At 43.3% G+C, this 12,765-nt stretch overlaps 1 protein-coding gene across 1 annotated transcript in view; it reads right to left on the bottom strand.

Moving 5' to 3' along the window:
• Nucleotides 1-6,601: 6,601 nt before the first annotated feature.
• FBXO32 (F-box protein 32) overlaps nucleotides 6,602-12,765 on the bottom strand; it is a 36,412-nt gene continuing 30,248 nt past the window's right edge. The window contains exons 8-9 of the mRNA XM_039232006.1: nucleotides 12,561-12,704; nucleotides 6,602-12,092 (exon numbers count right to left, since the gene is read on the bottom strand). Coding sequence (XP_039087937.1) covers nucleotides 12,003-12,092; nucleotides 12,561-12,704 — 234 coding nt within the window. The 3' untranslated portion in view covers nucleotides 6,602-12,002. The remainder of the gene's footprint in view (nucleotides 12,093-12,560; nucleotides 12,705-12,765) is intronic.

Here is a 12,765-nt window from a genome sequence, read left to right as displayed (position 1 = left end):
AATGGATAAAGAAGATGTGCATGTATGTGTGTGTTTAGAATATTACCCATCCATGAAAAAGAATGGAATCTTGCCATTTGCAACAACATAGAGTATTATGCTAAGTGAAATAAGTCAGAGAAAGACAAATACCGTATAGCTTCACTCATATGTAGAATTTAATAAACAAAACAAGCAAAGGGGAAAAAAAGAAAGAAGGAGGAGGCAAACCATGAAACACACTCTTTTTTTTTTTTTAATATTTTTATTTATTTCTAGGAGAGAGGGAGAGACAGTGTGAGCAGGGGAGGGCCAGAGAGAGAGAGGGAGACACAGACTTTGAAATAGGCTCCAGGCTCTGAGCTGGCAGTCAGCACAGAGCCTGACGCGGGGCTTGAACCCATGAACTGCGAGATCATGACCCGAGCGAAAGTTAAACGCTTAACCGACTAAGCCACCCAGGCGCACCAACACACTCTTAATTATAGAGAACAAACTGATGGTTGCCAGAGAAGCAGGTGGGGGCATGGGTTAAATAGGTGATGGGGATTAAGGAGGGCACTTGTGATGAGCAACGTGTGATGTATGGAAGTGTTAAATCACTATATTGTACGTCTGAAACTAATTTTACACTATATATTAACTAACTGGAATTTATTATTTTTAATTTTTTTGATGTTTATTTATTTTTGAGACAGAGCGAGAGAGTACAAGCCAGGGAGAGGCAGACAGAGGGAGATGCAGAATCTGAAGTGGGCTCTAGGCTCTGAGCTGTTAGCACAGAGCCCGATGCAAGGACTTGAACTCATAAACTGTGAGATCATGACCTGAGCCAAAGTTGGACACTTAACCGACTGAGCCACTTAGGCGCCCCTAAACAACTGGAATTTAAATAAAAGCTTGAAAATAAATAAAGTTAGCTGACACATCAAAGGGTGCTAGCTGACAGAGAAAGGGTCACATTTCTTTCATTAAAAAAAAAACTAAACTAAATATAATTAAAACCATTGAATGTTTTAAAAAGTACAAAGAAAGGGGAGTCATTACTTTTATGTGGGGTAAGAGGGACTATTTTGCTTCCTTCTTTGGCATCTGCCAAATAGGCTTTCTTAGGATGTGGTAATTGGCTGACGGCCTCTTCAGCCACTAGATTCCGCTCTCTCTCTGGTTTTTCTCTCTTTCCCTCCTGCCCTCTTCCTTGTAGACTCTCCTCGCCCTTGTTCTCTTTCTAGGAGCTTGTATTAGTCAGAGCTCTCCAGAGAAACAGAACCAATAAGATGCATCTCTCTCTCTCTCTCTTTCCCTCTAGTTCTATGTAGATATACATAGTCTCTCTCTCTCTCTTTATATATGTGTATATCTATATATTTTATTCTTTAAAATCTATCTTCAATCATTTATCTATGTCTCAACTATCTATCTCTCATCTATCTATCTATCTATCTATCTATCATCTATCATCTATCATCTCTATCTTTACTTGAGGGAATTGACTCACACAATTGTGGAGCTGGCAAGGCTGTAATTTGTACTGAAAGCCAACAATTTCAGAGAAGAGAAGAGCTGATGTTGCAGTCTTGTGCCTGAAGTTAGTCTAGAGGGAGAATTGCTTCTTTTAGAGATGGAGACATCAGCCTTTTTCTCTTAAGACCTTCAACAACTGGCTAAGGCCCACCTAGCCAATTCAAGGAGGTAAATCTGTTTTACTCAAGGTCTACTGATTTCAGTGTTAATTGTATCTGGAAACTACCTTCACAGCAACATCTGCATTGGTGTTTGACTTAACAAATGAGTGCCATGGGTTCGTCAAGTGGACTCAGAATTGATCATCACAGAGTTCTTTGAAGCAACCTGGAGTTCACTGAGCTATTGTTAATTTTTGAGAGCAACTACAAGGCTCAGGCACAGAGACCCTGGGGAACACCGAGAGCTTTCCTTCAGTTCTCTTCAAAAGGGAAATCTGCCAACCTTCAGTGTTTTTTGTTTTTTTTTTCCAAAAAACTTATTGACAACACCGACCAGCCTAGGGTGGTAAGTCTTGTTCTCTGGCTTTTAAGCCACAGTCCCTGGCTCCCAGATTCTGGGGGAGCCCTTGTTTAGGTTGCCTCAGGAGGAGTATGTTGTGGGCTAGTGTCTTATCCCACATTGTTCCTTTTCAGAAGTATGAACTCAACTCTTCCTCTGAATCCCTCTGGTGCTTTGTACCTCACTCAGGGCACCTGAAACTTTGGATCTTGCCTTGTGGTTTGTGTACATTCTCTTCCCCCACCTAGGCCACCGACCAGATCCGGAGAAGTTCTTGAAGGCAAGGGTGGGGCTCATACTTGAGAATGGCAGCTCTGGTATCCGGGCACTGCTGCTTCATAAACATTGCTGATTGGAGACACACTGTTTTTTTTTTTTTTTTTGTTGTTGTTGTTGTTGTTGTTTTTACAAATAGTTTATTGTCAGATTGGTTTCCATATAACACCCAGTGCTCATCCCCACAAGTGTCCTCCTCCATGCCCATCCCCCCCCCCCACACCCATCAGTCCTCAGTTTGTTCTCAGCATTCAAGAGTCTCTCATGGTTTGCCTCTCTCCCTCTCCCCCACCATTTCCCCCCTTCTTCTCCCCCATGGTCCTCCGTTAAGTTCCTCCTAATCCTCCTGTACGTGCAAACATATGGTATTTGTCCTTCTCTGTGATTGGAGACACTTTGAAACGCGGATCCTCTCATGTTTCTTGGGCAGGAATGTGATTGGTGTTAACCTCAATTAAGTCTGTGTAAGAAGGGCTGGAGACAACTTCACACCTACCACACTGATGGGCAGAACTCTCCTGTTTGCCTTTGAGGGTCATATACCTGGGCAGTCAACATAACTCTTGCTGCTGAATTAGGTTGTAAAGACAGCTGTGCTTTCATTTGCAGAAAAACCTTCACTCAGCTTGGGGTGGGGGGCATGCCACAGAACTGATAGCTTTTTTTATTTTATAAAGTTAAAAATTTTTAATGATTATTTTTGAGAAAGAAAGAGAGAAAAAGAAAACGAGCAGAGGATGGGCAGAGAGAGGGAGACAGAGAACTGGAACCAGGGGCCACGCTGTCAGTGCAAAGCCCGATGTGGGAGGGGAGCTCATATCCACAAAGCGTGAGATCATGACCTGAGCCGACGTTGGATGCTTAACCAGCTGAGCCTCCCAGGTGCCCCAGAACTGATAGCTCTGTAGGGCGGACTGCTAGACGTGCTGGTAAATCTGTCAGATTAACTGTGTTCGTTCCTGGTAGTGCTGTCACAGATCACCACAAATTGAGTGGTTAAAACAACACAGATCCATCAGAATTTCAGAAGTGTGACACCGCTCTCATTGGGCTAAGTTCAAGGTTTTGGTAGGGCTGCGTTCCTTTTTGCAAGTTCTGGGGGAGAATCATTTCCTTGTCTTTCCCTGATGATATATAGTGCGTTCATTCCTTGGCTTATGGCCCCCATTCTCCGTCTTCAAAGCCAGCAACAGTGGGAGGGCCCTTTGTACATCACGTCATTCTGTCCTTTTGTGCCTTTCTTTCCACTTTTTAAAAAAATTTTTTTATAGTTTTATTCATTTTTGAGACAGAGAGAGAGCACAAGTGGGGGAAGGGCAGAGAGAGGGGGACATACAGAATCTGAAACAGGCTCCAGGCTCTGAGCTGTCAGCACACAGCCCAAAGCAGGGCTCGAACTCACAACTGTGAGATCATGACCTGAGCTGAAGTCGGACCCTTAACCGACTGAGCCACCCAGGTGCCCCTCTCACTTTCCACTTTTTTTTTTTTAATGTTTTTTATTTATTTCTAGGAGAGAGAGAGAGAGACAGCGTGAGCAGGGGAGGGTCAGAGAGAGAGGGAGTCACAGACTGAAACAGGCTCCAGGCTCTGAGCTGGCAGTCAGCACAGAGCCTGACGCGGGGCTCGAACCCACGAACCGCGAGATCATGACCTAAGCGAAGGCCGGACGCTTAACCGACTAAGCCACCCAGGCACCCCCTCACTTTCCACTTTTAAGGACCCTTGTGATTGGGCCCACGCAGGTATTCCAGGAGAATCTCCATTTCCAAGCACTTACCTTAACCACACCTGCAAATTCTCCCTGCCATGTAACATAGTGACAGGCTCTGGAGGTTAGGATGTGGACATCTTTGGGGACCCATTATTCTGCCTACCTCAGTAGTCTTATGATTTCCATTTAAAATAAGTAATTAGTATAAGATACGATTTTAAATGGAAACGTATAATGATTTCACTAGTTTTAACAATGCTAGGGTTTTTGAGATACATTTGCGCTTAAGTTATTAAATTTATAAGTTATTAATTTAATTGGGAATGTTTTACTTATTAGGGCTGATGCTTACCTGAGCAAGCATTTGAAGTGCTTATATATTTAAAAAAAAAAAGCACATGTGCTAGATTTATAATTGTAGCTTTAATATCTTTAAAAGAATTTTCATTAAATGTATAAAAGGGATTTGTGTTTTTAAAAACTATTTTTAATGTTTATTTATTTTGTAAGAGACAAAGAGAGACAGAGCATCAGTTGAGGAGGGGCAGAGAGAGAGGAAGACACAGAATCCGAAGCAGGCTCCAGGCTCTGAGCTGTTAGCACAGGATCCAACGCGGGGCTTGAACTCACAAACTGTGAGATCATGACCTGAGCTGAAGTCAGATGCTCTGCCAACTGAGCCGCCCAGGCGCCCCGGGACTTGTTCTTTAAAGGAACTTTGGTCTGTTCAATTTGAGTTTATCAAACTCAAATTTTATTACTAATAAAAGCCCCTCTTATTTTGTATGAAAATTTACTAGACTTGTAAAGATTTATAAAAAAAAAAAACCTTAATGTAAAGATTTATAAAAAAAAAAAACTTAATGGAAACTGGGTCTCCACTTTTGTTACTTTCTTAACTACCATTAATTTTTAACTGAGAAACTATAAATAGTTCTGTCTATGTCCATCAACTCACACTGATTCTTAGTTGAGTGGAGGGCAAGTATGTGGTCATTGAGACATCTAGAAGCATTTTCTGAATGTATGTGTGCCTAAGTTCATTCAGCCCCTGCACTGTGGTGGGTACTATGAGATAGCCCCTAAGAAGACTACAGTGTAGCAAAGTCTAGATGTAGGAAGGAGTTATGGGAGGTGAGATTTACTCAGTTGGAGAGGCTTTAGGGAGGAGGTCATCCTAAGGAGCAATAATAGATGCTTACCTGACAGAGGCAGGAGAAGAGTATTCTAGGTAGATGGAGTAGTCTCAGCAAAGAGTATATGGGACATTTAGTGAATGGGGAGCTTTTGTGATCCTGGTGGAAATTAAATTTAAAAAAAGTCTCTTGGGGCGCCTGGATGGCTCAGTCTGTTGAGCATCTGACTTGGGCTCAGGTCATGATCTTGTAGATGGTTCGTGAGTTTGAGCCTCATAACTGGCTCTCTGCTGTCAGCGTGGAGCCTGCTTTGGATCCTCTGTCCCCTTCTGTCGCTGCCCCTCCTCCCCTTCTCTCTCTCTCTCAAAAATAAATAAACAGTAAAATTAAATATCTCTGATTACTCTCATGTGCTTTTCTGGTCGTTTTCTGATGGAGAGTTAGTGGCAGGATCAGTGTGTGTTCCAGAGTAAATATACTATTAAGTCAGTCATCACGTAGGTCACCCGAATATACCATATGTAATGAGAGAGAGAGAGAGAGAGAGAGAACATGAGAGAGAGAGAGAACATGAGAGAGAGGGGTGCGGAGCAATTCCTAACCCAGTTCTCAGACCCTTGTTGCTCAGGGAATCATGACTACTTAACATTTAATGAGCATTTGTTGAAATGTGTATGTGGCTGCACACATTTTACTTGTATTAGTTCACATAACCCTCACAACCCTAGTCATAGATTTATTTTCACCGTTTTGGAGTCTAGGACATTGAGACCTAGAGGAGTCGAGGTGAGCAAGGTCACACTGCAGGTAAGTGGCAGGACCATGATCTGAACCCTGCACAAGCCAGTCCCTCTTTCCGAAGTGCTCATGACCTCACTTTTCTGTAGATGGCTCTTTCTCACATTCTAGGCCTCAGCTTCAATATCTCTTGTTGGAGAGGACCCCTCTCCCCGCCCCCATGCAGCCTGTCCTAAGCAGGTCCCCTTGTCATTCGGCATCTCAGCCCCTTGTTTATTCTCTTCATAGCACTTATTATGAATTAAATATTTTCCTACTTGCCTTGTGTGTGTTTGTCTTTGTTTTTCCCGTTAGAATCTAAATTCCATGAAGGCAGGGACTCTGTCTGTCTTGTTCACCATCCTATTCCCGGTGCCTTGCACAGGGCCCAGTGTATTGTAGCTGTTCAATATATATTGATGAATAAATTGATACTGATTTCACAGCTCACTAGTCCCTAATCATTCTATTATACATTAGTAAGTGGAGATATCCCATTTAAGCATAATGCTGCATTATTGACTGAGGTTGGTACTCAGCAGCGAGGTTATTTTTCTACATATCCCTAGAAATTTTATAACAATGATAACAAGTTTCTGGGACAAGGCGTATAAGCCTCAGGAGGCAAGAGATAAACATACTCCGCGTGCTCAGAAAGCCAACTTGAATTGGCACGCACCGAAATGCACCAGTGTGTTGTTGGAAAAACATTTATTGCAATTCAGTGTCAAAAAATCTTTACAAAAATATGCCACCGTCTGGTACAAACAACTATAAAAAAATCAATTCATCATGCAAGAAAAGTGTGCAAATAATTTATACAGGAGTGCTTAGCTCACACAATATTAAATAAACATCTTTGTATGTAGTTAGTCCAACCTTATGCTTTTAGTTACAATGTTCAACCCCCTATAGTATTTTTTTTATTAAAAGGAGTAAAGCTTCTAGACTTAGGACATGGACTTGGATATACACCCCCTTTAGCCAGGGTTATTGGCACTTGGTAGAATAAGGATGGTGCCAAGAGATCTCAAGCATAGAACAGGACTTGGAGCCTTCTGTTTAACAGACTTGTACATCGTTAATTAAACAAACATTGCTATACTCAAAGACAGAAAAAGTCATGTTCCAACTGCAGAAGTTATGTTGTAGCAGATGGAGTTTTAAGAAGTTCAGAGATTTGGAGCAGCTATCCATTTTTGGACAAATGGAGCAGGACCTGAGTTTTGAGAGATTTCTCAGGAAGCTTTGTTTGCTGAGTTCAGGGACACTTGGAAAAATGTCCAGCAGACTAAGTCAGAAATATCTGTGGTCCCTTGCTCCTTGTTGTCTCTTGGAATAATTACTTTTTACTTAGTGAAGATGAGGTTTAGCAGAGAATGGGAGGGTCCTCACTGGGACATAAGCTCACTCGATCTCATGCCAGGTGCCGGAAGATGGGGAGATGAAGATGGATTAAATGTACCTCTTAGTCTCAGAGGAGAGGAAATATCTGCTTGGTTCCCAAGCTTGGTTCAGAACCTCAGTTTCTAGAAAGCAAGTTGGCTGCTCAGCCATTATCTGTCCTAAGGGCCACTTTGGGAATTAAAATGCAAGTACCCAGGGGGAAAGTGAATTTGTCAGAACATGCTGCTTACTTTATGGCGAGCAGGTTGTACTCACTAGAATGCTGTCCTCACAGTAGAGGCAGAGGTTTGTAAAAATGTTAAGTGGCTCTAGGGAGAAAGTTAATTTCTCCATAGAGAGCCAGGGGCTTAAAATATTTGGAAAAGATAATGGCCAGACGTCTAACACTGGACTCTCACGCTTGCCTTCCACAGTGAAGGTGTTGAGAAGATTCAGATCAGGTATCGTTTGTCTCCAGACATAGCAAAAGATGCTGGGTAGGGGCACAAAGTAAAGTCCTCAGAAAGTCCCAGGTTTATTACTCAGGTCTACTGCTGAGTACCAGATGGGCTCAGACTTGTCCCCTGAATATTGTGGACCCATGCTGAAAGGCAGAGGGAATGCCAGACTCCACCCTCCTTAATTTCCCTTCTAGCACTAAAGTCTGGGATAGGAGTTTGCTTCCTTTGGAAAACCAGAGAGAGGTTTACTCTCCTTAAAAACAAACAAGCAAACAAACAAAACCCGAGAAGAAAGCATCTACAGAAAGTGGAGTTTTAAGGAGTTACGATCTTGTTTACTGAAGACTTCGAGAGCCCATGATATATCAAAGAGCCATGCCTTTGCATTTGTCTAGAGGTTCAGGGTGTTTCTGAGGTCTGTTTAAACACTAATAGGATTTTAGGCCAGCATCCAGTCAGAAGGATGGTTCACAGACTCAGATAGTTGGAAACAGATAAAAAAAATAAAATAAGCACCCCCCCCCCCACCCAGAGGTCCACATAGAATATGTTTGATATAGTTTAGTTAAAAAAAATTCACACATAAAATTACAGTTTAAAAAAATTCACACATAAAATAGAGTGCATAAGCAGAACATTATTGCCCTATAGCCTGGCAGAAAAATATAAACTCAGGTGCATATTTTATGATAAACATTGTATTGAGTGCTACAAATGATACACTGTCTTGAAATGATTGACCTTGTGAATCACACCACTTGCTTGACAAATGATATTCTAAGCCCCCTCCCTTCTCCCACATAGAAAACAACAGAAAAAGGGAGCCTCTGTTAATTCCAGGCTCCTAATGAGAAAACAGTTTTTGAATCCACAGAGAATCCTGGTGGTAACACAGTACACAACTTGTTACCAAGTCACCATCCCCAAGGAAGGCCCACTCTGGCTAAGTGTTTTGCAATGTCCACCCAGCCCATCTCAAATATCTCCTCCCGGCCACTTCAGTATAAAATTGATCATCCCTGAACAAATGTCATCTAACACCCAATGCCCTGGAGATGTTTTTCACTTTGTAGTTTCTGCCACTCACCCTCCCACGCTACTGATCCATCTCCACAGAGGAACAGTATTAATAATGCAACCCGGTTTAAGATGTCATTAGACCTTTTTCTGGATCTTGCTATGAAGTGAGTGTTCACTTCTTTCTCCAAATGTTGTGCCTTACTCTTAAGAGACTCGAGGCTCTTTGCTCCTCCATCTTTATGTTGGACCAGCTCATCATACACAGAACACCCCTGTGGACTTGCTCACACTGCCCTGGACACACGCCTCCCTTCTCTGGAAGTCCATGTAACTTCATAGTTGACATCAACTTCAAATTCTACATTACAGGGTTGGGGGCAGGGGTAGGTAGGTACAGCGAAGAGAGGAGGGCTATTTCTTCCAGCAATTTCCATTGTCCTGTCCCTCTGGCCTTTAGACCAGGAGTTTGGAGACAGGGATTCTTAGGTTTTGTTTTTGTTTTTTTAGGTGAGGTTGTCCCCGGAGGGTTTGCCAATAGAAATGCTATAGATGATTAGTACCCAGGGAACAAGTATTTTCCTTTTCACTCACCTTACTTACATGTGAGGCTCTGACCATGCTCAACAGCTGGCATGTGGCGGCAGTCAGATGCCCTGCACCCACTATGTCCTTCTCCATCACCTTCATACAAATCACAGCATCCAAGATAGGCCATTTCTATTCCTTCCCCCGTCCCTCTCCACCTGCCATTTCCTTCCTTACTCTCCTCTGCCAATGAAAGGAACCAAGAGTGTTGGTTTCTTCTCTTTCTTCCTTAAAAATTTTCCTTGACTCTGTTGCATGCCGCCTCTGAAAATGCCAAGAGATGGGGAGAGCGCAGAGGCACCATCCAGGTGGACATCTCAGAAAACCATAACCCCACCACTGGCGGTAGCAGTCATCCTGTACAGATGCGCCTCGCTGCCCGGGGTATGATGTGCAATTGTGGGCATCGCACAAAGTCCAGATGAGAGTGGTTTGCCAGTTTTCTGTTGACAGTCGAAAGCGGGCAACATTTCTGGGACTGCAAACCTGAGGGTACCCAGGAGTTTCCACCTCCCCGATCAGCATGGAGGGGCAGAGGTCATGAGTTGATGGGCAGATGTGGAAGGCCATGAACGCCTAACCCTAACAGTGTCAGAGCCAAAGGTTCCAGAGATCCCAGAGCAACAATTAACCCAGCTCCGCCCACATCTTTAAGGGAACGGAGTCATTTGAGGGCAGTTCTGAATTATGGAAGTGCTAGCTTTTTATTCCCCCACTTAGGCCCTGTATTCTCCATGTGGCTCTTACTCGGGGCGGGGGAGGGGGGGAAGGGGAAGCAAAAATCTTATCAGGTAATACAGGGGTTCTTAAAGCTCAGCCTTACCCAACAAGATCGTATTCTTTGATAGTTAATTTGTTGCCATGGAGAGAACTGAAAATCAACTTAATTTTTTCTTCTGCTGGGGGTGATAAAGAAAACAAATGTGGAGACACTCTGGGGTGTAGACACAGGCACTGCAAAGTGAGGGGCACTAATAGTTGACTTCTCTTCAGAATGCTGAGTCTCGGGCTGTGCACTGATGGAAGGGCCTGAAGGGACTCCGCATCACCAGCTGGTCCCTTGCCTTGTTTCTGTACATGCTTAACCCTCTCTCCCCTCATCTGGTCACCTTAAGGTTCAACCCCTAAGGATATCCTGTTCTTCAACGTGAATGTGAGCAAGTTTCCTATTTCTGCTTCACCTATTTGCCAAGGGCATGCAGAGTGGCAACTTTATTTGCATAAGAAAAAAAAAAGCACGAAGCAAATACAACTGCCAGAATATATACATTGTTGTAGAAAAGCGAAGTTCTATAAAAAGTAAAAAAACAAAAAACCAAACAAAACAGCCCCTACCCCATCCCAGGAATATTTGACAATGAACTCATTAAGTCCTGAGATTTCCTTTCTTCGACACAGCTACCTGCTGATATTTGCCTCGAAAGATCCCCAGGGGTATGGAGCAAGTGTAGGATGAACTCACAGTACTTCTTTTCCCTGTGATTGGAACTCCAGGCTTTATCTTGTCATCCTCGAAAGAAGTGCTAGCTTAGGTCGACTGAATTTTGATATTGGATGAAAAGAAAACAAAGCCCCTCCACTCATCCTCTGTCATAAGGAACAGTGGCTGGAAACACATTTAACTGATATGTAAAACCTGTTTTACAAGCTTTTATCAGCACTCTGGCTCCGACCAGTCCACAGATAATGCTTATCCATGAAGATATTCCAGGAAGCCCAGACAAGCCAAGAAGTTAAACAGGAATAAGAAAGTCTTCACAGCTATTGGGTGACTAATTCTATCTTTTCTGCGGTAGGACTTCCTCTGGGACTGTTTTTAATTGGTCTTGCATTGCCCTGAATGAGCTATAACACGGAAGAGAGAAAGGCAAGGGCGCTGTGGGGCTGTTCTAGAAAAGAGGCAACTCCGTAGAAGTGCTTATTTGCCTAAAAAGGAAGTGTCTGAAACATGATGAGGACTGCTGCCAGTATCCCTTTCCTATTTAAGCCACTTTCACGTGATGAAAAACCAAGAAAAACAGACACTGCCTACTGGACAATGCACTTTGTCAGAGAGGGCATTGCATACTTTCCGAGGTAGACTATTGTGTGATATATTCGCAAGATAAGGCCCTATGCCCACAAGGTTTAAGATGGGTGGTGCTTCCTTTGCCTTTTTAAAACAAACCCCCAAAAATCAAAACCAAAGCGCAGGGACTTTTCATATGTAATGAAGTTTTCTTCTTCGCTTCCTTTCTTTAAGCAAATTTTCACATTGTAAACAGAGAGTGTTCTATCTTGTATTCGAGTTCTGCCCTTTTCTTCCACATCCCTAGGGAACTACAAAGGCATTTTAATGAACGTCAGGGGAATTCCATTTTCACCGATGAAACTGAATTCCTGCCCTTATAGTCTTGCCGGCAAATAGTTAGGGAAAAAGTTTATTTACAGTCTTTCTGCTTTTCCATACCAATCCTAATGAGAAGTCCATAGTCTTAAATCCCCAGCCAGCAACTCCATCTCTCCAACATCCTCTCAGTGACTTATCTCAGAAGTTTTGAGCCAGCATTTCAAATGTACACTATTTACAAACGAAGTGTCCAAACTCCGTATTCCCAAGAATCCGATCAGCCGGGGAACCCGTCTGAAGTCACGTGCTGGGATTTAGAACTTGAACAAGTTGATAAAGTCCTGGGGTGAAAGGGAGACGGAGCAGCTCTCTGGGTTATTGGCTGTACACGGGTGGTCAGTGCCCTGGAAAGGAACATCAAGGTTAGGTTTAAGTTCCCCGAAGCATCTCGCTGGCTTGTTAGCACCGTGAGTCATTGCCAAACCTCAAAGCAACATTCCTCTGTCAAGAATGCTGTAAGTCATGCAAAAACTAAAGAGCTGTGTGTGTGTGTGTGTGTGTGTGTGCACACACGCACGCCTGTGCACAAAAAGACAGGAGAATTTGCAGGTGGGTGGGATGCACAGAAAAAAATATATAAATATACATATGTAAAAATAAAATATATATGTAAGGAGGTAGAGGAAATGAAGGTCTTTGAAAGTTTTTCTCCCCGGGCACTGACTCAGTTTCCCTAAACCTTCAGCTGAGGGCTGCGGAAGTGAAGAGCAGGAAAGGAACAAAAAAGGCGCGGGCAGTGTTGCTGGCTCCTAGGGGCTGGGCTGGCGGGGTAGGGGGTGGGGGGTTCTGTGGCAGCCACGGGAGACACATACCTTCCAGGAGAGAATGTGACAGTGTCTGCAAAGCTGAAGGGTATCTCCGTACTGCTCTTTCCGTGGGTAACATCGCACGAGTTTAAAATACATCTTCTTCCAATCCAGCTGTCCTTTGTCCGACAAAATTAATCGCTTGCGGATCTAAATTGCAAACAAATACAGATAGTTGCAGGAGAGTTCATCAGGAAGATGGCTTGTGGTT

This window comes from Hyaena hyaena, unplaced genomic scaffold, assembly GCF_003009895.1.
Source record: "Hyaena hyaena isolate Hyena2069 unplaced genomic scaffold, ASM300989v1 scaffold_62, whole genome shotgun sequence".
In the NCBI taxonomy this organism is placed as follows: Eukaryota; Metazoa; Chordata; class Mammalia; order Carnivora; family Hyaenidae; genus Hyaena; species Hyaena hyaena.
The sequence above is the reverse complement of the archived record's forward strand: the minus strand, read 5'-3'. Positions and strand labels throughout refer to the sequence as shown.